This window comes from Monomorium pharaonis, chromosome 8, assembly GCF_013373865.1.
Source record: "Monomorium pharaonis isolate MP-MQ-018 chromosome 8, ASM1337386v2, whole genome shotgun sequence".
NCBI classification, from domain to species: Eukaryota; Metazoa; Arthropoda; class Insecta; order Hymenoptera; family Formicidae; genus Monomorium; species Monomorium pharaonis.
Genome location: NC_050474.1, coordinates 23,282,231 through 23,305,640, shown reverse-complemented (window position 1 = coordinate 23,305,640; position 23,410 = coordinate 23,282,231). Strand labels below are relative to the sequence as shown.

Below are 23,410 nucleotides of genomic sequence, written 5' to 3'. Positions count from 1 at the left end.
TAATATATTTGGAAGAATAGATGTAGTACAGCCTTATGTTTGTGAATTTAAATCGCGATGTTTTATCGTGTTACAATCTAAAGCCATGTCTGATTCTTCGAGAATTATTTCTGACCTTTCTGAGACGGTATAAAGTCATACGCAACATTCGTGATTATTCATTCGATGTAGCTTGAAAATACGTATCGGTCCACTTACGTTTTTCCATGGAGAAGGACGCGATCGAATTCCAGTGGCGAGTGGCGGGATACCTTAACCAGCGATTGATTTCGCGAAGTATCGACACGCGTGTTGCGTGCTCCGCGTATCGAAATCGCGCGTTTTGCAAAACGAGACGCGAACCGCGATGCTTATGGTTAATGGGGCTAACTTTATGCGAGATGAAGAAAAAGTCGATCGCTCTCCGTAAATCAGTTTGGCACGGTCTTTCTCCCTGGGGGGGAATTGAAAGCATGCCTAACTCGGGAGAAGAGGCCACCTCCGTAATGGATAGCGCCATAATGAAGTACGGTACGGCGGACTCTCTCATTAATTAACGTTAAAAGGGAAACTTTTGTAATTGCGCTCCTAAGACGAAGCGATGCAGCCTGACCTCCTCGCTGACGCGTCGTTAGGTCGACGTCAGAGAGAACTAGACGGCGAGTCTTGGAAAGTGACGTCCTTTCGGTGACTAGGGGAATGCTCCAAAATTTATTATATTATAGTTCTAAAATCCTTTATGAGTGCTCTACAATTAACATATTATTCCCGACATATTATTATATATTAACATATTATTACCGAAAGCACGGTAATTTTTGGAATATTAACTTCAATTAGCGCCAAACCGTGAGACTGTATGAATATATTATAATATTATGATCAATAACATGTGCACTAAATGGAGTGAAAAATAATATAATTTTTATAAATAATGTAAATAGTATGAAATAACAACTTTTCTTTGAGAAAAAAATTACAAAATTAATGAAAATGTAAGGATATGACTGTCATAGAAAAAATAATAATAACATTATTGAATAAGTAATAATTTAATAGAATTACGTATTGTTTGCATTATTTATTATAAAGCGGCATAACTTTGCAATTATTTCCCTAATATATTTTATCAGAATTTCTAATTTTTTCTCAATACAAACACTGTTCCAATGCTAAACGTTTTATCGACTTGTGATGTTTAAACGAAACGAGCCTGTCGTTAAATACGCGAGTTATATCGGCACCATGAAGTCATCGGACGTAAAACCATACGTTATTTACGCGCACGTGTAATCACGCCTAGTCACAATGGATGTACTGTTCCGGAACTGCGTTACGATCCGTCTCGCGAGATCCTTCAGATCGGTAGACATTTTGTTCTTCGGCCTTTCTCTCAAGGGCGAGCTGCAAAATTCTACGGTACCTTTTTATATCGAAAAACGTTCTCATTTGTCACTGACCCTTCTCCCTCAAGGATTATTTCCAAGCTTTCAAGTACGACGTTTTCATGCGTCCTGATTGTCTGCACATGCACACGCCAAAAGCGGTCATACGAATTTCGCATCGGGGCCGTCTGGACCGGGATAAGTCGCGAGTGTGCATTTGCAGTCTATGATGTCACGAGCCGTTTCGTTCTTCTATCGGCCATCAAGAATCTCTGTAGGGAATTCTTAATACAGTGATAAATATCTCAGAGCAACTGCGAACCAAAGAATACACTGAGATCTCGCGTACGCTTGTATAACAAGAGCACGTCGCTCGTCACATATACGACCGTGACACTAAAACGCAGACAGTGGTTCTCGATTTACATTCTTATCGTGTAATTTGAGCTTCTTGTCTAATTTCCGAATTTAAAAAGTTCACTTTTGAAGAGTGTACATGAAACATTTTAGAAATATTTTAGAAGCAAGTAAAGAGAGAGAAAGAAAAGGAGAAAAAAGGAATTTTATTAAATCAGAAAAACGTCTCTGATTTTAGACAAGTTTAGTTTTCGAAATAAAAAAAAAATACATACAACAGCTTGCTTCGCTTTGACAACAAGCAACTCTGGCAACGAGCGGATTTGTCGGCTGTTCGCTTGTAAAGGGTGGAAGCGCACCCACCTCAAACGTGATTAGAATCTTGGTACTAATCCCGGTACAAATTGAATCGTAGCCACCGGTGCGCGTCGCTTGCCGTGACAGCCGATACAGAGAAATGCAATTTCGGATGGTACGCACGTATAAGGCGTGACCACGCGACACGGAAAATTGACACGATTATCGATAACCGCGTGTACACGATGCACCGCATGTGCATCTCTCTCTCTCTCTCTCTCTCTTCCTCTCCTATACGCCGCAGGCATGCACCCGGTGAACGCTTACAGTCCCTTGTGCTTAAACTGCCTTTAGGGACCAGTACGTGGTCGATACACCACTTTGTAATCACGTGCATACCGCTTGTATAGGGTAACGTCATCAATTAATTATTATTTGCGATATTCAATAAAATATCCGACCGACCTGCGAGCTTTGGACAATAGAATAATCAGTAATTACGAGTGTATATTTCACAGGATAATTTAGCAATTTTATTTTAAAAAGCTGCATTTTTTTCAAGCGAAAAATCGTTGAGATTTTAGTCTAACTGAGAAAAATGTTAATTTGCGTTTTATAAAAGTTATATATTTTTTAAATAATCAGAATTTATAAAAATCCTGCAGCGTATACAACTATTATCCCTGTCGAACACAAGTAAGCTATTTTATAATTTGCGTCATTAATATTGATCGGAACTTTATGAACAGTATCTTAATTAATTGACCGCGTGCTGTTTGAATCATCTTCTTCATTAATTTCTCTGATAAGATGTGCATCTTCAAAGTAGCACTGCGTATATATGTTGCATGCTCGCGTGCATCTTATGTCCTAGTTGTGGTTACCACGGCTAGTATTGATGAAACAATGAAAAGATTTGTCTATTTGCATCAACGTTATTGCAAATTAACAATACAATATACATATACATACGCACGGGCACGCATGCACACATTATTTATGATTTTATATCATAATCGTATCACAATATCACATGGTACACAAGAGCTCGTGCGATAAAATTTCATAAAACAAAACGATGAATATTCGTGCATCCATAGGAATGTTAATTAATTGCGTAATCAATATTCCCTATGAAAAGCAAGGACTTTTAATTAAAGAATACGGAGACTTTTAACTAAAGAACTTTTCTACATATATTCTGTCCAAATACATCGTGTTCGTGAGAAAATTTTATTATGTGTAAAGCTCCGGAAAGTAGGCAAACATTGGTACACTGTTGACGGACACGTTACAGTATTTCTGGCGCTGGAAAATGTTTCAGCTTTAAAAACACGTTGTTAACTTAGGAAAATTTAATATAAAAGTAATGTATAAAATAATGTGAACATAAATAAACGTTTAAATAATGTATACAATGAACATATATCATAAATTTCTTAAACAAGAATTTTTTTCTCGGAAGAATTTTAAGTCTCTTACTAAAATTGATATGTGTAGATTGTTAAAACCTTTCAAAAAATTATCAGCATAAAGAAGTTGAAAACTTATTCCAATCTTCGATAAGACATACTCCTATCACGCTATGCAAACCGTTGCACGTGAGAAAGAATCGTTCAACTGGCTTTTCTGTTCACGCTGAAAGAAAAAGGCATGATCTTCACGGAAATCGAGGTGCACGTACAGGAATGACCTGCTCCGGCTTGATTCTATTCGCGTGTAACTCGGGGATCCACGTTTGTCGTCGGAACAAAGAAGAAAATTGCATGGATATAAGATAAGGAATTTCTCTAGCATTCTTCAGCCGCTGGCGCCTGAACTCTGCTTATTTTCCACACAATGCACTTTTATGCATGTGCAATTTGCGATATAAAAGATATGAGGGATATGATAAAGTTGTAATATAGCGTAAAAGAAAATTAAATATACAGTCATACAAAGTATGTCGCGTGATTAAAGAAAAATATTTTAAAATATATAGCGTATCTTCAAAATTGATCATTTATTTTATTATAAAGTAAATTTTTTTATTTATGTTACGTGCAGTTTATTCATTATAATTACGTGAGATTTGAAAAGATTACACCTACCTGTGATCGTATCTCTCAATCATTCCACGCTTTTGGTATCGATCCCCATCGCGCGAGAAACGACTAGTTTTTGTGAACGTTTATAATTCATTTTGTATCAGCACATTGCGTCTCGACGAAAAAAGAAATGGTCCTACGATTAACGCGGCGAGGGCACAGATCGAGGCATGGTCGATCCTCGAACGACGCCGCGACACCGACTAACACGTCACAGACGCATCGCGACGTCTGATGTTCCCGCGTTTGTCGGCGTCGCGGTGCCGTCATGACGACCGCGTATACGATAAAGTTCGCGTATGCGCTTTCGAAATGTGTTAAAACGCTTGCGCGACTGAAAGCTACGCTAAATGCAGATCCGGTATACAGATTTCACAGAATTATTTACATGCGCATAGTACGGAACGGGAATAAGTTATTTCTTGTAAATCATAATGTAATTATTTCAATTTAAATTATTCACAATATATACAAATAAGTTAAATATTCAAATGGAAAAATGCTCGCACGAAATAAGGAGATCCAGATACGAATTCTGGCTGAAGTATTTTTTCGCCATAAATTATTTAATTTTTCGGGAAAGGAATCTTATAGATACTTTTGAGCATTGATGTCTACTAGTAACTATGTTTCAAGGTTGACAAAAATATCAGTATGCAGTTCATAGAAATATTAAAGCTAGAAATATTAAAATTTAGAGAAAAATTATTATTCAGTATCAAGAACCGCATAGGCAATTTTATATTTATCTTTATCTTTATCTTTAACACTTATCAGCTGAATATTTAACGTTTGATATATGTTGTAACACATGTATATATATAGCAAGATAAATCAGTTTGAACGTGTGTGCGTAAGGTAAAGTAGAGAACGTGCTGACCGCTATCGATCAGTCTCTCCACTAACTGCGTATAGTATCATCAAAATAAGCAGAATCATCATTATACGTTACGACATACGTTCAACAAAACGAATCTGAAGGCTGAGAAAGATGGCTGAAATAAATTCAGAATTGCTCACCGTATTCGGCTTTTGGGGCAGTGTACTGGTCCTGAAACTGCTGGCGATGGTGCCGTTAACTGCTCGACATCGAATGCGAAAGGGGGTGAGTAAAGTAACATATTAGATAATAAAATGAGATAGTCATATTACAATAAAATTTTTTTCATATGGGTGATTATTACAAATAATAAAATTCTTTTTATATTTTGAGGCTCAACTGTTATTGTTACTAAACGCTGAATGTGAAACAAAAAGTAACATAAAATTTGAATTTTGGGAAAAAATCGGCAAAATGTTTTCGGCAGTTTTAAATATATACATATAGACGCGTGTGTGTGTGTGTGTGTGTGTGTGTGTGTGTGTGTGTACTCTTTTCGTTAAAAATACATTTTTACACAAATTAGAAATTAAAATCTTATCACGTTCACTTTAGTATTACGTAAGCGTTACAATCTACTGACTAGAATAAAACTGACTATGATCAATTGTAGGTATTCGCAAATCCAGAGGATCTTGCACTCTCAACCAAAGGCAAAGTAATTTACGATGATCCGGATGTGGAACGTGTACGTAGAGCACACTTGAATGATTTAGAGAATGTTCTGCCTTGGTTTATAATTACGTATCTCTGGCTGGGAACAGGACCTTCGCTGTGGCTGGCTAAGATTCTGATACGAACTTTTGTACTTACACGAATAGCTCACACTATATCGTACACAATCCTTTCGCAACAGCCTATGCGTGCGATAAGTTTCATGGTGGGATTTTCAATCGTTGGTTACCAAGCATTAACGACTTTATTGTATTATTCCTAATTTTTTTATATAAATTTCTGAAACCACAAATTTGAACGCACAATAAGATATAAATACAATTTGTACAATATATGATAACATTGTTTTGGTATTTGGGCATAAATAAATTTTATAATTTAAGAGAAATATTTTATGAATTATTTTATGAAAATAATGGATACATATTATATATATATATATATTATATATATTATATTATATATAAAATCAAGTTATACAATACTTTTGCGTGTGTGTACACACACACACACACACACACACACACACACACACACACACACACACACACACACATACACACACACACACACACACACACACGCACACGCACACACGCACGCACGCACGCACGCACACACACACACATCTGTATATAATAAAATAAAAATGGAAAATTTTATAAACAAAATAAGTAAGTATGCAGTTCAATAAAAGGAGCAATGAAATGTTAATTTAATAAAAAATATCTTTAATGTAAAAAACTGTGGGATGACATGTCAACTTTATGAAGCCTTCCTCTCACACACACAGCACAAATAATAAATTTTAATTAAATAATTTAAACATAAAGATAAAAATAAAATTGTCTATTTGATTTGCAGTAAATCTTGATCTAAATAATTTTTTTGAATTTTTTACATCTTTAGCTTATATAAACTACGCGCCAATATTTTTGTTAATCTTGAAATACGGTTAGATATATATCAATACTCAGAAGCATGTAAGATTCCCTCTCTTTTTACCCGAAAAATTGTAAGTAATTCGTTGTGAAAAATGATAACCTCGCAGCATTTGAATCTGAATCTTCTTACATCTCAGGCGTCTTCTTAATTCGACTATCGAGGCATAGTGTATTATTTTTTGCAATATAACCAATATATTTTTTCAAGAAACATGTGTATATACAATAAGTTAAATATTCGACTGATAAATGTTAAACATAAAGATAAAATTGTTCTGCAGCGAACTTTGGTGTTGAATAATAATTTTTTATACAATATTAAGTTAAATATTCAATAGATAAATGTTAAACATAAAGATAAGACCAAATAGATAATTTTATATTTAGCTTTACGTTGTTATTTTATATAACTATATACATATCACCTGAAAAAGGACATTTCTTTAAAAATACATTGGTTATATTACAAGAAAAATAATAACCATCATATGTCTTAATAATTAGAGTTAATCAAATTGGGAAGACACTTGCACCTAAAAAAATCTAAAGAAATTCAGGTTGGAATCCTAAGGTGTTATTTTTCACAATAAAATATATAGGTACAATAATAATAAGTGATCGATAAATGTTTTGAACATAAAGATAAAATTAAGATTGCCTATTTCGATCTGCAGCGAATTTTGATGTGTGCTAAATATAATTTTTCTATTCATTTAATATTCTTAAATTGTATGCAGGTTTTCGAGAAAGGGGGAAAATCTTATAGATACTTTTGAATATCAATATCTTTTTCATTGCTTGTTTTATTAGATTATATACTCATTAATTTTGTTTATAAAATTTCCATTTTTATTTTATTAATATAGATATGTGTACAGATGATATATATATGTATGTATGTATACTGAAAAATACCTTACATTTAGTATGAGTTATGATTTGTGATAACATGTGTATATTTTCATATAAAATATATGTACTTTTTTCAAAATATTATTTTAAAAATATTTCTTTAGATATATGAAACTTACTTATCCTCAAATGCTAAAAGAATGTTATCACATATGTTATACAATTTGTTATTATATTTGTATCGCATTATTACATTTGTGTGTTTGTTACTCTAGAGATTTATGTACAAAAATTAGGAATAATACAATAATGTCATAAATGCTTGGTAACCCATGATTGAATATCCCACAAAGAAACTTATTGCACGTGTAGGCTGTTGCAAAAGGATTATGTATGATATAGTGTGAACTATACGGGAAAGTACAAAGATTCGTATCAAAATTTTAGCCAGCCATAGCGAAGGTCCTGTTCCCAGCCAGAGATACGTGATTGTGAACCAAGGCAGAATATTCTCTAAATCATTCAGGTGTGCCCTGCGTACACGTTCCACATCTGGATCATCGAAAGCTATCTTGGCTTTGGTTCCAAACATTAAATCTTCTTGATTCGAGAATACCTACAATTGATGGTAAACAGTATTATTTTAGTTAATAGATTTTAACGTTTACGTTAACGCTAAATGGATATAAGATTTTAATTTCAAACTTTTAATGTGAAGATGTATTTTTAAGGAAAAAAAGGATATATATCTCTTAAAACTGTCAAAAAACATTTTGCTGGTTTTTCTTTAAGAATTCAAATAATTTAAATTATTTTTTGCTTCACATTTAACATTTGGTGACAATGACAATTGAATCTTTGGATAAAAAAATAGTGTAACAATTTAATTAGACTCCCATACAGAAGAAATTAGGTGTAGCATGACTTTCGTGTTATACTATCTAGTGTGATTACTTTACTCACTCTTTTTTGCATTCGCTGTCGCGCAGTTAATAGCACCATCGCCATTAATTTCAGGGCCAGAATACTGCCCCAAAAGCCAAATACTTTAAGCACTTCTGGATTTATTTCAGTCATCTTTCCTGATCTTCAGATTCGTCTCCTCAAACGTATAATGATGATTCTGCTTATTATGCTTACTTAATGATCCTACACGGAGTTAGTGGGGAGATTGAACGATAGTGGTCAGCACGTTCCTTTCACCAAACACACACGTTCGAATGGATCTCTGTTTTTCTATATATACCTACATATGTTGCAACGTATTTACGAAATATGTTATTACGAAAAATGTTATTACGATACTTAATCTTTTAACATAATCAGTAAGTCAGCGAAATATCGAGAGGTGCAAAATAGGGTTGTTTTCTTTTAGTCGCCGACTATTTCATCCGTAAAATCATATGTTATATTAATTACGTGGTCCTTTTATGTTTCATAGAAAAAACGAAGTATTATTCCGTTATATAATTCTGTTATGCGTAAAATATACATCTCAGATGTGTTGAATATTTATTAAAATTGGTTGCTCCTGAACTAGTTTTAAAACACAGCAATTTAGATAAATGTATCATGAATATTTACAATGCAAAATGTTGCAAACTTTATGTCGCAAGATTGCACGGAGCTATTAGGAATTGTAAAATATTTGCCTTTAGATGCACTTGCAGTCGCTACGTTCGAAGTAAAATACATTTTTAAATTTCGAGGGACAGGAGAGAGATCGCAAAGTGACGTTTTACAAGTACAGTACCTTTTTTTTATTAAGCAAAAGTGGCTAAATTGACAGAAATTAACATTTGTACGTCTCCATTTTTGCAACATTGTGGACAGAAAATAGTGTATTCTTTTTTTTTTAATAACATGCTATTTGACACAAATGTTCAAGGGTCAAAGGTTAGAACCTGCCAAGCATCACCTTGACCTAACTTAATCTCTCGTGTTCTCGTGCTCGTCAACTACAATTGGTCTGTTCTTTTTAGCTGCACTGTTGCACTGATGCAATAAGTTGGAATGAGAAAAAAAACTTATCTTACTTTAATTTATTGCACTAGTGTAATAGTGCGGCTAAAAAGAACAGGCCAAATACTACATTCGAGGAACGCGACGACTGATTATTGAATACCCTTGTGATTGGCGTATGCTCTTTGATCAGTCGATTCGATTGGTCGCTCGCGAGCGGTCGCGTCTCCATGTGCGCGTCGATTCGAGTTTTCCAGTGATGGTGCGACCAGTCATTCTCCAGAACACACGACGCTTGGTCGCGCGTTGGAAATTCCCCATTTTATTTGCCTCGCGCTCGCGGCGAGGTGAACGTTCTAATATTATCGAGGAAGGTTCCCAAAGCGGCCGCGTGTAACGTAGTGAAAACGCGCCGTCGACGGTGAAGTCGCCCGACCGATTCCGCCATTTTAAGCTAGTTTTCTTTTTCCCTCCGATTAAGTAAAAATAATTAGCGACCCCGAGCAAACAGGTCGCTGTACAGTCGCGTTCCCCACGAAGGGACCGACCGGGTCGACGTTTCACGAGACATCGAGGCGTCGTACGTGTTTTTCGCGTTTTGGATAAACGGAGATGCGAAGGAATCTCTCTCATCTTTCCATTCAATTTAATTTTTATCTTTCAATTTAATTAAACGGCGGTGTAGACGAGTGTCCCTCCGAACGTCGCGCGCTTGCTTTCCGAGAAACGTTGCCCGTCGAAGGTGGTTTTTAAATCGAGGCACTCCAGCCGAGAGGAGCCGAGGCGAGCGGGACGCGCGTGCGCGACGCTCCGATCGCTGACGCAAGGGAGTACGTCAGCTGTTTTGTTAGAATATCTCGCGACGGATAGACGTGCGTGTGCATCCGTCGTCGTCGTCGTTGTCGTTGTTGTCGTCGTCGTGTTCATCGTGGTCTTCGTCGTCGTGGTCGTCGTCGTCGTCGTCGTCGTCGTCGTCGTTGTCGTTGTCGTCGTCGTTGTTGTTGTCGGGAAATGCGTCGGGTGTTGCATCGTTGACTTGGAGGGGCAAGTTTCGTCTCTCGCGCAACTTTCGTTCGTCACACGGTAACGGGCTCTCGCGCACCCCGCGCACCTTTGTTCGCGAGCTGTGTACGCGTACGCGTGAGAAGGACCGAGGAGAAGGACTTGCGTGCGCGTTTCCAGGCGATTCTGCGTACGCGACGGAGAAGAGTCGCGTAGACGTGTGTGTCGTCGTCGCCGTTGGGCATTGGACGCGCTCACGCTCCTTCTCCCATCGCTCAAGAGAGCGACTACCGCGATTGATTGAACCCGCGGGACCCGCGGTTCCGCGCTCGTTTACCCGTGGGAGACGTCACCGTCCCGGACCGTCCGTCCATCCGTGACTATACTCGACGCGACGCGCGAGGATCGGAACGTTCTCGTCCGTTCGCAGTGATAGACACATTGTGAAAGAAGGAGAGAGAGAGAGAGAGAGAGAGTGGAGAGACATGGCACAGCCGACGAGCAGCGCGCTACGGGCGCTCGCCCTGGAGTACAAGAGCCTGCAGGAGGAGCCCGTCGAGGGATTCCGCGTCAAGCTCGTCAACGAGGACAACATGTTCGAGTGGGAAGTCGCGATCTTCGGTCCGCCCGACACTCTCTACCAGGGCGGATATTTCAAGGTATCCCGCTGCATTCCGTTTACTGCGCGCTGCTCCGTGTGTATTCACCGCGCGCCGAGCGGGTATCGACGACTATATGCGTTTACGTGCACGGTGCAGCAGCAGCGGCCCTGTTGTTGGAGTTGTTGGTTAGGTCGCCGCGCGCTTCTCGCTACGTACGCGTCCCGTTCCCACTCCATTTCCCATTCGGAAACGCTCTTCGTACTCGCGCTACGCAGAAGAAAACTACATTATTGCTTCAGGAATATCCGTATTTTCGAAATGACCTCGCCTATCATTAAATGCTCTTCACGTAACTCGCTTACGGCAAGATTTTTATATAGTTTCAGCAAGAAAATTATATTCTTATTACTCGATAATAATTTTTATGAGCTGACGGGAAGCAAAATATCGCGTCACAAATAGTAGCATCTTCAAACTAAGAACTTGAAATCTTTTAATACTATTATCATCAAAATAATTGCATATATATTGTGTTTTTCAGGCAAAAGTATGTTCTCCTAAAAGTTAAAATTATCAAATTCTTGGAAGAATAAATTATATATAAACACACACACAGGATTATCATTGGAATATAATTTTGTTTCTATATGAAACAATGATTGTTAAACGGAACATATTGGTTTTTTAATTTGATGCTAATATTTGACATTGTTTTTCTGCGTACCGTTGAGATAAACAAAGACCCGTTGTGCAAGCTACGGTTTTTAAATATGTCGCATGGCGAAATTTCACGTGTATATGTATATATATATATATATATTATATATACACACACATTAAAACATTCTATTTTTTACGATAAAACGCGGATAACGCGTACCTTAACTTGGCGCATAACGTAGCTCGACTGTTATTGACTGTTTCGGTTTGCCAGTAAATCCATACGTGTACAAGTACACGGATTCTATTCTTGGTGATGTGATGTATTAGAATATACTTATCGCCGCGCGATATCACGAACGTAGCATTCGCAGTATGTTGAATTCGTTAATACTAAAAATATCTTATCTAATATTAAAAAAGCCTGGTAGAAAGTTTAAATCAATTTCATATCTATCATTTGTACAATTCGATGAATATTATCGTAAAGATTATAATCGCTACTATAATTGGATATCGTGAATTGAATTACCTGTTTTGATTAATAATTTACAGATGCAGCAGATCTTAATGCAGATAGTTTACACATCGAAACTTTGCGTTTCTGAAAATTCTAAAAATAAACTGTAGCTCGATAAATTGCATTTTGGCTTCATTAATCAAGCACTTACATTTTATAGTAGTCTCGAAATATTTGAATTACGTAGATTGTTGCAAAATATTGTTTTCGAAATAAGTTTTATATTGTTATTCTGTATACGATCCAAATTTATCAGACGGAGGAAACAATAGTGGCTTGTCAATCGACGCCTATAATTAGCCCGATAACGATTCGAACGAGTCTCTTTTATCGTCGCCAAATGTTTGCACGTGTGACAATGCGGAATTTCGCGATCGCTGCATACGGTGCATTCGTTTTCTATCCTTGAGCCACTGTTTATGAATTCTGGAAAACCTCAGTGTTTTCCTGCCAAGTGAATTCTGACGATCGCACGCGAATCATGGAGACTATACCTTGATTGATGACAATACTAACTTACAATTTAGATATTATCTTCCCCTTTTCTCAGCCGTCGAAAATAAATTATTCTTGCATCAATATCCAACCAAGTTGAATAGGAAATGGGAAGCGCATTAGTTATCAGATACGAATTTTTTCAGTCCTTGTTAGCCTCATATTCCGTCTTTCTTTTTAAAATCACGTTAAAAAATTCCACGTCGAAAACATGTGAAAAGTGAATTAAAAGTGGAAAGAGTTTTTTCCCCTCTGACGTCATGAGCCAGCGTGGTTGCAGCAAGGGGGCAAAAGGAGGCTTTAATGCTCGGCTGCAGGTTAAACGGCGGACTGCAAAATGAGTTCTGTCATTGCCGCTGTCGCGGCTACAAAGTTTTTGCATGTCCCGTCCGCTTTCTAAACCACTCTCTGCCTCGTCGTGAACGAGTGAACGCCTATTCACGTAACGCAACGTATCTTCCCACAACGTAACCGACGGTAACGAGCGCGGCGTTTCTTGCAAACGGTGTACACCTTGCGCATGGAAATTCCTCCCCGTGCTGCTGGTTATTTCGAAAGACTGCGTCCACCGCTCCGCTCGGAACATCAGATTAATCTGTTATCCATTTTACCGTAATCGTGTTAGCCCTTAACCGGTGAATGCTCGCGTTCGCGCCGTGCTCAGGTAAACAATCGCTTTTATCTTACGCCGCGTTTGCGGTATCTTCGTGAATGAATAACTTTACGTACCTTCCTTTCATTGTTTAGAGGGGGGAGGGGATACCGAGTTTCTTGTCTTCATTTACGGCTTTTTCCGGTCAATTTAAAATTGACTGACTTTTTCCGTCGCGAAAGTTTTTAAAAGTTTCGCGAAATTAAACGTGCCTGTTAAATAAATTATCGAGCGGATCTAAAGCTCGAGAAACAAAATTTCGTAACGTAGATACACGGTCTTATTCAGCTCGAGATAACCTAATCTAATTTGCACAATACTAAAGTAGTAACGTAACGGAAGGGAGACTTATTAAAATCGGGAAGAAACGTTGCGCCGCCAAGAACAACGATACGTGTCGATGATACGAAACACCGCAACGCGCTGAATGCATTGTGCATGCACACAATCTGATCGAATCACGCCTCCTTCATTCATTTTTAATGATCATTGTCTTTTAAGCTGAAGCGGAAAATTTCAGTCTGCCTTCGATTTATTACTACGTACTCGAAATGTGCAAATGCGCACGATAAGCTTTCAATATTAATTATTTGACTAAATGTTAATTGTCATATCAAAGTATCTATATTAAATACCAAATATTTTAGTAGCACGCGTGTGACCGGGGATATCGAGTCTCGTACTCGTTCGGTTGTAACGATGACTATGACGAGAGATCATCTCGCAAGATGATGTTCCTACTCATCGAGAGTCTCCCCTGATCAAAATTTATGCACGGCTCGGTAAAAGGCGAGGAGCGTCGATGCAGCTGCCAAGTTACATAAAATGCCATCGAGCATTGTCTCGATTCTATTCCTGGGCGCAAGCAGGCCTTTACCGATCGGCACAGCCGACCAACTTTCACCTAATCTCATTCCGCTTAAGACGATCGTCGTGCGCCGGTTCGTCGCCGGCACGAAAAATCGATCCGCTATCAGACGAGCTTACAGTTTTCGACGTGGCAACTTGGCTGTTTCATTTTCCACAAAGTCTGTCCCGATCAGACTTTATCCTTTCACCTCGCGAAGAGATGGCGGGCATCCCATTTTGCAAGTGCCACAACTTTCCGCGATTGTCCGCGAATCTTGATAGTCTATCTCTCTTTGATAGTCGCGAAATATCGCGAATCTTTTAAAGGAAGCCGCGATTGTCGATTCCTACGGATCTGTGATTCTGATAGGAAACGTATTTGTTATATCTTGCGCATGTTGAAGAAGTCAAAAGTTATTTTTACCTTTTCTCTTCTTCTCGTGAGTTGCGAAGCAAAAAGAACTTTATTATTACAAAAAGAAATATGATAAACTTTTACGAGTTACAAATTACAGACTTTATTTGTATTCTAGAGACACGCGAAAGGTGGGTGACGTATAATTCTATTTGTAAAATTGAAATGAATTTATATGAGTTATAGTTTATGCACATAAAAATATACAAAGCTGAGAGAGCGATTGAAATCAGACTCAGATTTTAAACAAAATACTGTGCTGCATCTCTCTATTTCATTTTTAACCTCATAATTCTACTGTAAATGAATTTTCACACAGAATGCTACTTCAAGTACACGTATTTACGTTATTAAAATTTTGATAATTTAAATAAGGTTTTTTCTGCATTAAAATAGAATTAATTTAGTTATTCTAACATTCTTGTAGTCTGCAAATTAAAAATCTAAACAATTTCTTATTAATATGTATTGAATATGAATTTTTACCCAAAGCAGTGTTAACGTTAGACAAATATGAGTAGCATTCTGATCTAGAATCAAATTAAGAATGAAACAGATCGAATAATTGCCTCATTTGCGTGAAAATGTCTGAATTCATCAGCTATCAAGTATATCACGATTGAATAGTTTTAAAAGTCACCTAGCTTACACAACGATGACCAGAGTTGCTTATTGTCAAAGTAGGTCGCGAATATTTGTAGGTCACATGATGGAGCGACGAAAGACGCCGAGGTGATAGTTCCATTCCCGAGCAACCTGTAAAAGTCCTCACGTGATCTCTCTCTTTTGCAAAAAGCGAAACTCGCGGCGAATAATCATTATGACATATAAAAATTCGAACGGGATTTTAATATAAAAATAGAAAGCAATTACATTGCAGACAATTCTCAGAATATTTCCATGACGGTGTCATGTGAGATCGCACGCTGATAATCGCAATCGATATTGTGATGCCACAAATCGAAAAACTCGATTTATGCTTGTACTGCTTTATTTCACAAAGAAAGTCGGGATTAATAAATAATAATTACAAATGTAAAGTTTAAGTTTTCACGAAACAATAAAAGTTAAACGTGGAATATTATTGATCGTTACGAGATAAGATGGACGAAGGAACTTTTTTTGGCCATGAGCCACCAGTTTCATTTCGGTTGAATAAGCAGTTTCGGGAAATTAGCTGTAACGAAAGCTGTTGGAAGCTGCAACGAGACAATTTGCGAATACACGTGGAGCAACGCGGAGCAGTCCGAGTAGAATTTTCGTGACACTGTGAGCGTGTAGTCGGTAGAAAGTAGGTTAATTCTAGAACGCGGTTATCCCGGAGGACGAGGTGGTTATTTGGGCCATGACCAGGTCGCGATCAATATAGTGTCCCGACGACGAAGCCTGCATCGAACAACCAAACGCCCCTTTCGCGTTCTGGAATGGAAATCGATATCGTCGCAGATTCCCTCCCGAGATTCCGACTCCGATCGAAATATTGGATCTTATCGACCTCGACGGCCCGCTGCGCTCCGATTTTACATCTTGTTATCTCAGCTACGTTCTAAACGGCCATGTTGCTCCACTTTCGCAGCATCGGCGAACTCCGATGTGTTCATTCACAGATCGTCCCGGAATAATTAAAACCTCCACCGCGTTAATTCGTTTTTATCAATTCGAATTGCGATTTTCTCCCGTGAAATGTAAGAAGTAAATCATTGTCGCGCCATTTGTTAATTTTCAATCTCTTATTCATTGTTGCGAATAAGAGATTATAAAATTTATGTGAAATTTATTGGAGCTTAAACTTGACAAAAAAGTTTGCTATAATTTTTCGAAGGAATTTTTCGTATAGGCAGATACAAAAAAAAAAAAAAAACCCGGTATAACTTCGTCGGGTTCTCTAATGTTTTGGCGCTGTACACGTATGCGGGAATATTTCTCACGTTGCTCGTGAGAATAGAACCGACGACCTTACTGACGCAAGACAGGCGTGTGTGTAGCGTTGGATATTGAACTCGCCGAAATTATAACGGTTTCGATTCACTACGAGAGATAGGTAGGTGAGCGAGGACGCGTGGGCGTCCCAACGACTCCAAGTCGAGTCGAATGTCGAGAATATACCCTGACGAAGCTTGCAATTCGTTATGTTACAGGCACACATGAAGTTCCCGCCGGATTACCCGTACAGTCCACCGAGCATTCGTTTCATGACAAAAGTTTGGCACCCGAATGTATATGAGGTGAGTGAATATATACGGGTATTATCGATCCCCTACATGCTCTCCTCTCTCTCTCTCTCTCTTTCCCCGTTTCGACCCTTTTCTCTCGTATGTACGTGCGTGCCCTTCCCGTCTCCCTTGCGTCCCTTTTCCGTTCATCCATCCCGCTCTCACCCCGTTCTCACCCTACTCTCACCGTCCCTCGCTGTATAACGACCGTCCCGCTCTGTCCGCTCGTCCGTCCGCCTCTCTTTATCTTCCACCCTCCGCCGCCATAGCTTTTACAACCATCAGCTTTTACATCGTCACTTTCAGCGCTTGTGAAACCACCCGGGTCCGTCCAAACCCCGGGCCGTCGTTTCCATCGAGACGCACCGGCACGGCGGACGGGAGGGGAAGAAAAAGAAAGTAAAAACAGCCGAGTCGAAAAATTGCGCGTTGCGTAGTAGTTCTCGCCCGAGGTTGCATTCATATATTGACGTATCACCGCCACCACGTTCTTGGAACGTCCGGCCGTACTATATTTATCGCGGGACACGCGTCGTCGTCGTTGTCATCGTCGTCGTCGTCGTCGTCGTCGTCGTCGTCACGTTCGATGTTTGTAAAACTCGGCGATTCCCATTCTTTCGCCACATCCGTCGACGTGTGAATTCGCGTGGCGATTAGCGTGAAACGAGTTCACGCGACCAGCCGAGTTGGCACACCGTTGATAATCCGCGACGTTTTTACGAGCCGACTGATCGTCGTGTTGTTCGCCACTTTAAAAGGTCGAAAGCACAACAGCCGTTTCCTGTCTGCCAAAGAATTACATCGCGGCATTTACAAGCTCCGCTCTCGCTCGTTCGTTATCGTCTAATATCGTCCACGCAAAATAAAATATCGATTAGAATAAGGTACATCAAAATATCTTCTCTACGTTGTTATAAAAGCATCGCGCAGCTTACTTGGGCTAACGTGTAGCCCGAGTGTGGCCAGTGAGTACAAGTATGAAATATTGAGATTAGCAAAATATTTTGTAGGCCGCATCATCCGAAATGGAAATAATCCGGGGAATGGAGAACGCATTTCCGCGTTCTTTTTACGTATTGCCGGTAGTATCATTTGCATTTGCTCAAAAGTATCGCATTCCCAAACGCTTATCGACCTCGGCCGCTGCATCTCTTCGCTCGCTGTTCATCGTATATGACCCTTCGGCTGCTAGCGAAGCGAAGTCAATGACCGTCGAAAGCCCGTGTGGACATCCGTGTCCACTCGCCCGTCGTCGATAGGGATGGTAACGACGGGAACGTGTTATGAGTAACGAGGCAAACTCGAATAATTTTTTTTTTAAAGGTCTGGCCTGTCGAAGAGAGGATATTAAAGTTTGTGAATTGCGTAGACTATAGATGGTTATATTCTCACAGTACTTGGTTACAAACGGAACGTGTTTGTAGTGCAGTATGGAAATAATAGTAAAATAACATACTTGATGTTGTCGTACATACAGAAATACGCGAATACAAATGTAAAATCGAATCGTTTTAAATACAATATTTTAAAAATCATTAAGAGTCCAAAACAGTTCGTTTGTTTGCTAATTCATTAATAAGCTTATAAAAAACAAAAATTTAAATTTACTAAAAAAAATACATAAATGTCAGTACTTGAAAAAATATTTTAAAATTGTTTTTGTATTTTTAGACCTAAAAATGAAACTTGCAAAATTGGTTAAAGATGCATCACTTTCTTTTCTATTTATGCTACTAAATACTAATTTTATTTGTATTTTAACACATTCAATTTCAAGAAACGTTAAATAACATCTTTTCATTCAGTACGTTGTGTCCATTCTTTACGTGTGATCATAGCGAAGCTACTAACTGTGAAGTGAAAATACGATCTCTACGTTCAGCGAGGCAGGCCATAAAAGAGTAACTCTCGGTTGTACAAAGGAAATTAATCATACGCGGAGAACTCGACTTATCTCGCTTTTTCTTTGTGAAATTTTATTTCGATGATAATCTGCGCATTGCGCAAATACTCAAGGAAACGGCACTTACTCCAATATGTAGAGGTCTTTCGCAATTGAAGCAGACCGTCGTAGAATGTTTATACTCGATATACCGCTCGGCTTAACACGAGCACGATTCGCTCTTCTCTCGCAGCCCAACTTTCCCCGTCGTGAAATTCATATTATTTGTACGCGTGTGTATCTTGCGCATTACGCGAATCTTCCTTGGTTTTCTTTTCGTTGACGCGTGAATCATGTAATGTAGTCTGTACAGTAATACGGTACAGACTACAGTTTCACATACGCGGTAAAGAAACATTGTTTGATTTATTTTTCTGTATATAAAATATATACAGGATTTTGAACTAAACATCTCGTTTTTCTTCATTGTTATTTTTCATTGTGTAGATCTCGATATTACAGATCATCGGAGTGCCAGTCACCTCCGTCAGTTGCACTTCGTGCGTTTCCTATGCGTCGACTTGTACAAATGCATGCACGAACACAGCGATGCTATCGCTGTCGGAGCGGTCGTGTCAAGTACCGGGCGTTTACTCGTGGAGCTCGCCTTCGCCTTCGTGGCTTATTACGAGGTGTTCGGAGTCGCGAGCCACGGTGAAACCACGATGCGCCTTGTCCTACTTGCTTGCCGAACGTCTTCGTGCAGAGGCGACGTGAAGATAGAAGTGGTTCTCTTGTGAGGAGGCGTAGCGAGTTTCTTGCGATTTTCATGATGTTTGGCACGCACGCGTTTGCCGTACAGCTCAAGATTTACATCTTTTTCTTTGCGCTATCTGCAATCTTATCGGTGGTTTTATACGATATTAATAATGTATAATCTTAGCTATAAAAAAAAATCATCTCTCACCTCCGAATATGGTAGAACTCGTGAACCGCGGCGTCCTCGGTCACTTCTCTTTACGTACCGTAAAGGTACATCCGGAGGTCTCGTCCTTCGAGCGACAACGCTTTCTCAGGGACAATAAACGCGGAACCAGAAACACCGAGGTCGCCATGCGTTGGCGAAAGGAAAACAGAATCATGAACGTCGTTCGCACAACTCGTGATTCTTGCTCTTTTCTTAAATAACAGTAAATTTAACTTATTTATAGAAGTTTTGCATATATTTCCGCGATTTCTATAAATATATTTTATACACACGCACACACATATACATACAGAGCTTTGTGTTGAATAATTCAGTGCTAACAACAATTTATTGTATGCAAGTAAATACAAGACACAATTCGTTGAATAAACTTCTAGAAATAACATAAATTTCAGTTTGTCAAGCAAAAAAACAAAACGATACTATATTAATCGAATGATTGAACAAAAAATGCAATAAACGTTAAAAAATTCGGTATAAATTTAAAAAACTATTTCTTTCTCTGTATAGAACGGTGATCTGTGCATATCAATTCTGCATCCACCGGTTGATGATCCACAGAGTGGAGAGTTACCTTGTGAGAGGTGGAATCCAACTCAAAATGTCAGGTGAGTGCAATGCGGAAAGATAAAAAAGGAAAAATTGAAATTGATAGAAATTAAAATCGTCCGCGTTCTAGCGATTAATTCTTAAAACTTGAAACTGAGGGTAATCAAACTTGCAGCAAGATTGTGTTTTATTGCTAAAATTTGAAAACCATTAAAATAAAATAGATTAAAATATTTATGCTAGAATTAATTATTAATCGATTGTGTTTCTCATCTCAGGACCATCCTGCTATCAGTGATCTCATTGTTGAACGAGCCCAATACGTATAGTCCAGCCAACGTTGACGCGTCCGTGATGTACAGACGTTGGCGTGATTCCAAAGGAAGAGACAAAGAATATGAAAATATCATAAGGTAAGACATCGTCAATAATGCCGTTGCGTGACATCACGCGGTTGCAGAGAACTTTGCGCGTTTTCATTGGAATTATACCGCTACCGGAACCATAGCGTGCTAAAAACTGCGCTGACTGTGTGCAAAACAGATAACTGCGGAAACGAGAATATTGGTAACGTAAATATATATATACATATATTAACGCTAGAGCGGTCACATAAACCTGTGTAGAAAAACTATTGCTTGTCCTAATTAATAATCGAAAATGAAAACTACAAACTATTTTTAATAATTGTATTAAATGATTTCTTATGAGGATATTGTTTAGAAATAATAATTTGCGTTGTAAATGATGACCAAAGCATCTCTAAAATCGAGTAATTTCTTGGAATTTTGTGTGCATGAAGGAATATTTACTAAATTATTCTATACTCTTTATGTTCCTTTATCTATGCATAAGATATAACGAGAAAATTTATATATGCATAACTTAAGTTCCAAATTCTTAGAAAATTTCGGGAAATTTTTTGTTGAAATCTTTTCTTCGAGGATCTTGCTTTTATTTCACGAGCAGTCAGGAGCCTGTCAAAAAAGCATTTAGAAAATCAGAAAATTCTCTATTAAGATTGTCATATATCACTAAAGGTTTAAATATACCTTTTTAAAAATGAGTTTTAAACAAGTCATTTTTGTTCGACAAACAGAACATTGACTATAAGCAGCTCGGTATGAAATATATATTTTGTCAATATATATTTCGTACATGCTCTGTATCTAGGAAACAAGCTCAAGCTGCCAAGATGGAAGCAGAAAAGGAAGGTATTGTCGTGCCTGTAACTCTGGAGGATTATTGCATAAAGACTCGTGCGAGGCCGGCCGAACAGCAGCTAGATATGACGGACTTCTACGATGACGAGTACGAGTTGGATGACGATGAGGATGAGCAGTTGAGCGCGACCGATTACGAGGACGGCGACGATAGTGGCAATGGAGAATCGTGATCCATTTCTTAAATGATAATAATAAAAAAACCCGCGAATCCGCTAATTATATATCAGTTCTGTATAGATTAATAAATTAACGAGCTTCTAAACCGGATGATCTCTCTATTTTTTTCAGATACGTTATCAAAATTCAAATATTCTTTTGTTGGAAAAGAACAAAGTATTTTAAGAAAAATTTAAATAAGATTGTCTCTCTTAAACCATCGCTAATTATTGTTATTTAAGTTTTTAAACAAATTTATATCTGTATAATGGGCAAAGCCTTACGTGGATCTGTTTATTTCAGTAGTGTATATATACTATATTCACACACGCGCACACTCACACGTATGCTTTAATATAATTTTATATTTTCAATTATGTCAAATCGCAAAATATTCACAAGTGGGCTGCAAATTAAACATCACTATTACAGTTTATTATAATGATATAGTTTTATATATAACTTATTATAATTTGTTTCTTAAAAAATAAAATAATTTTCATGATTTCTTATCATGAAGTAAAAGCTAACTGCTTGATGGTTTATGAAAGGTAATATTCTTTAACTCTCGCACTGTCAAAATATTTATTAGACAGCGAAAATTGGATCATTTTGTGATGAATATTTACTCATTATATCGCGCGTTTAGAAAATCTAATTATTTATATTGTGTAATACGTAATATATTAAACATACATATTAAGCTTAATATATGTGTTACACAAAATGATATGGTACGGTGTATGTATGAAATACAATACTCCGCAAAAATTCATTTAATTTAAATTATGTAAAAAATTAACCCAGAATTACAAAGGATTAAGAATGATTCAGTTTTGAGCGAGAGTTAATAGAAAGGAAATTGGAATATTAATTATCGTATGAAATTATAGAGAATTCCGTGCTTACAAGCTCTTTAACTTAAGCAATATGCATACGACGCGCGTGCGTACGATATGGATATAAATGGATAGGAGCACTTTGCTTGTTGTGTTGTGGCTGGCACTTTGATCCTTTTAAATAGGAACGGACCAATTGATTTACCTTGCAATGACAAACGTTCGATAAAAATGATCATATAATATATGTAAGTACTGTAAGTACATGATCAATTTTTTTTACATTGGGCATCTAGTTGCATGCCTCTTATTCAAAGTTGTAAATGGGTACATCAATTGATCCTAAAAGTATATCTACATATAAAATTTGCATTGTTTTGGATAATTATTTATGTTACGATAACACAAAAGAAAAAAAAACAGGAGAAGAATTCAATCTAGTGTAAGAAAAAATAAGCTGCCGAAAAAGATTTGTTAAAAATTGTCAGTAATAAATTTCACATCTCTCACACGTTAGAATCCATGTTATATATTGATATCATTAATTATATTTATATATGTATGTGCATCTATATATCGATGTAATCATACCAATATTTTCGCCGTATTATTTTATTGAATTACAAAATGAAGTTAATAGCAATCATGTTTTCATTTCTTCGGGTTTAAACGACGGACTCAATCACGGCTTTTAGAACGATATAACTTTCACATCTTAATTTTGATTATGAACGATATTAAATATCTCAAGAAGAACACTTATGATGACACTTGTACACGCATACTATAGTCTCCTCCATAAAAATTTATAATTTTCTTAAAGATCTCTCTCTTTGCTACCATCAAGAGAAAATTAAACTTTCTCCAGATGAAATTGGTTAAATATGTAAGTTTTACTACTTAAGTGAAAGATATATCGGAAACTAATCGACTCTGGTAGTGTA

The 23,410-nt window shown here is 37.6% G+C and overlaps 3 protein-coding genes and 1 long non-coding RNA gene across 4 annotated transcripts; 2 read left to right on the top strand and 2 right to left on the bottom strand.

Annotated features, from left to right (window-relative positions):
- Window positions 1-3,189: 3,189 nt before the first annotated feature.
- Window positions 3,190-4,848, bottom strand: LOC105828788. The gene is made up of 3 exons (XR_001138437.2): window positions 4,109-4,848; window positions 3,501-3,656; window positions 3,190-3,326 (listed from the first exon to the last, which is right to left on the bottom strand). It is a non-coding gene; the product is annotated as an uncharacterized LOC105828788 (long non-coding RNA).
- Window positions 4,849-4,961: 113 nt separating this feature from the next.
- LOC105828787 (microsomal glutathione S-transferase 1) lies at window positions 4,962-6,048 on the top strand. The gene is made up of 2 exons (XM_012667283.3): window positions 4,962-5,210; window positions 5,599-6,048. Exons 1-2 carry the CDS (start codon window positions 5,097-5,099, stop codon window positions 5,920-5,922), a joined length of 438 nt encoding a protein of 145 aa, XP_012522737.1. The 5' UTR covers window positions 4,962-5,096; the 3' UTR covers window positions 5,923-6,048.
- A 1,382-nt stretch (window positions 6,049-7,430) lies between these two features.
- On the bottom strand, window positions 7,431-9,352 carry LOC105828786 (microsomal glutathione S-transferase 1). The gene is made up of 2 exons (XM_012667282.3): window positions 8,420-9,352; window positions 7,431-8,072 (listed from the first exon to the last, which is right to left on the bottom strand). Exons 1-2 carry the CDS (start codon window positions 8,531-8,533, stop codon window positions 7,749-7,751), a joined length of 438 nt encoding a protein of 145 aa, XP_012522736.2. The 5' UTR covers window positions 8,534-9,352; the 3' UTR covers window positions 7,431-7,748.
- Window positions 9,353-10,358: 1,006 nt separating this feature from the next.
- LOC105828785 (ubiquitin-conjugating enzyme E2 R2) lies at window positions 10,359-23,109 on the top strand. The gene is made up of 5 exons (XM_012667281.3): window positions 10,359-11,079; window positions 16,752-16,838; window positions 20,207-20,304; window positions 20,524-20,658; window positions 21,419-23,109. Exons 1-5 carry the CDS (start codon window positions 10,906-10,908, stop codon window positions 21,639-21,641), a joined length of 717 nt encoding a protein of 238 aa, XP_012522735.1. The 5' UTR covers window positions 10,359-10,905; the 3' UTR covers window positions 21,642-23,109.
- Window positions 23,110-23,410: the final 301 nt, after the last annotated feature.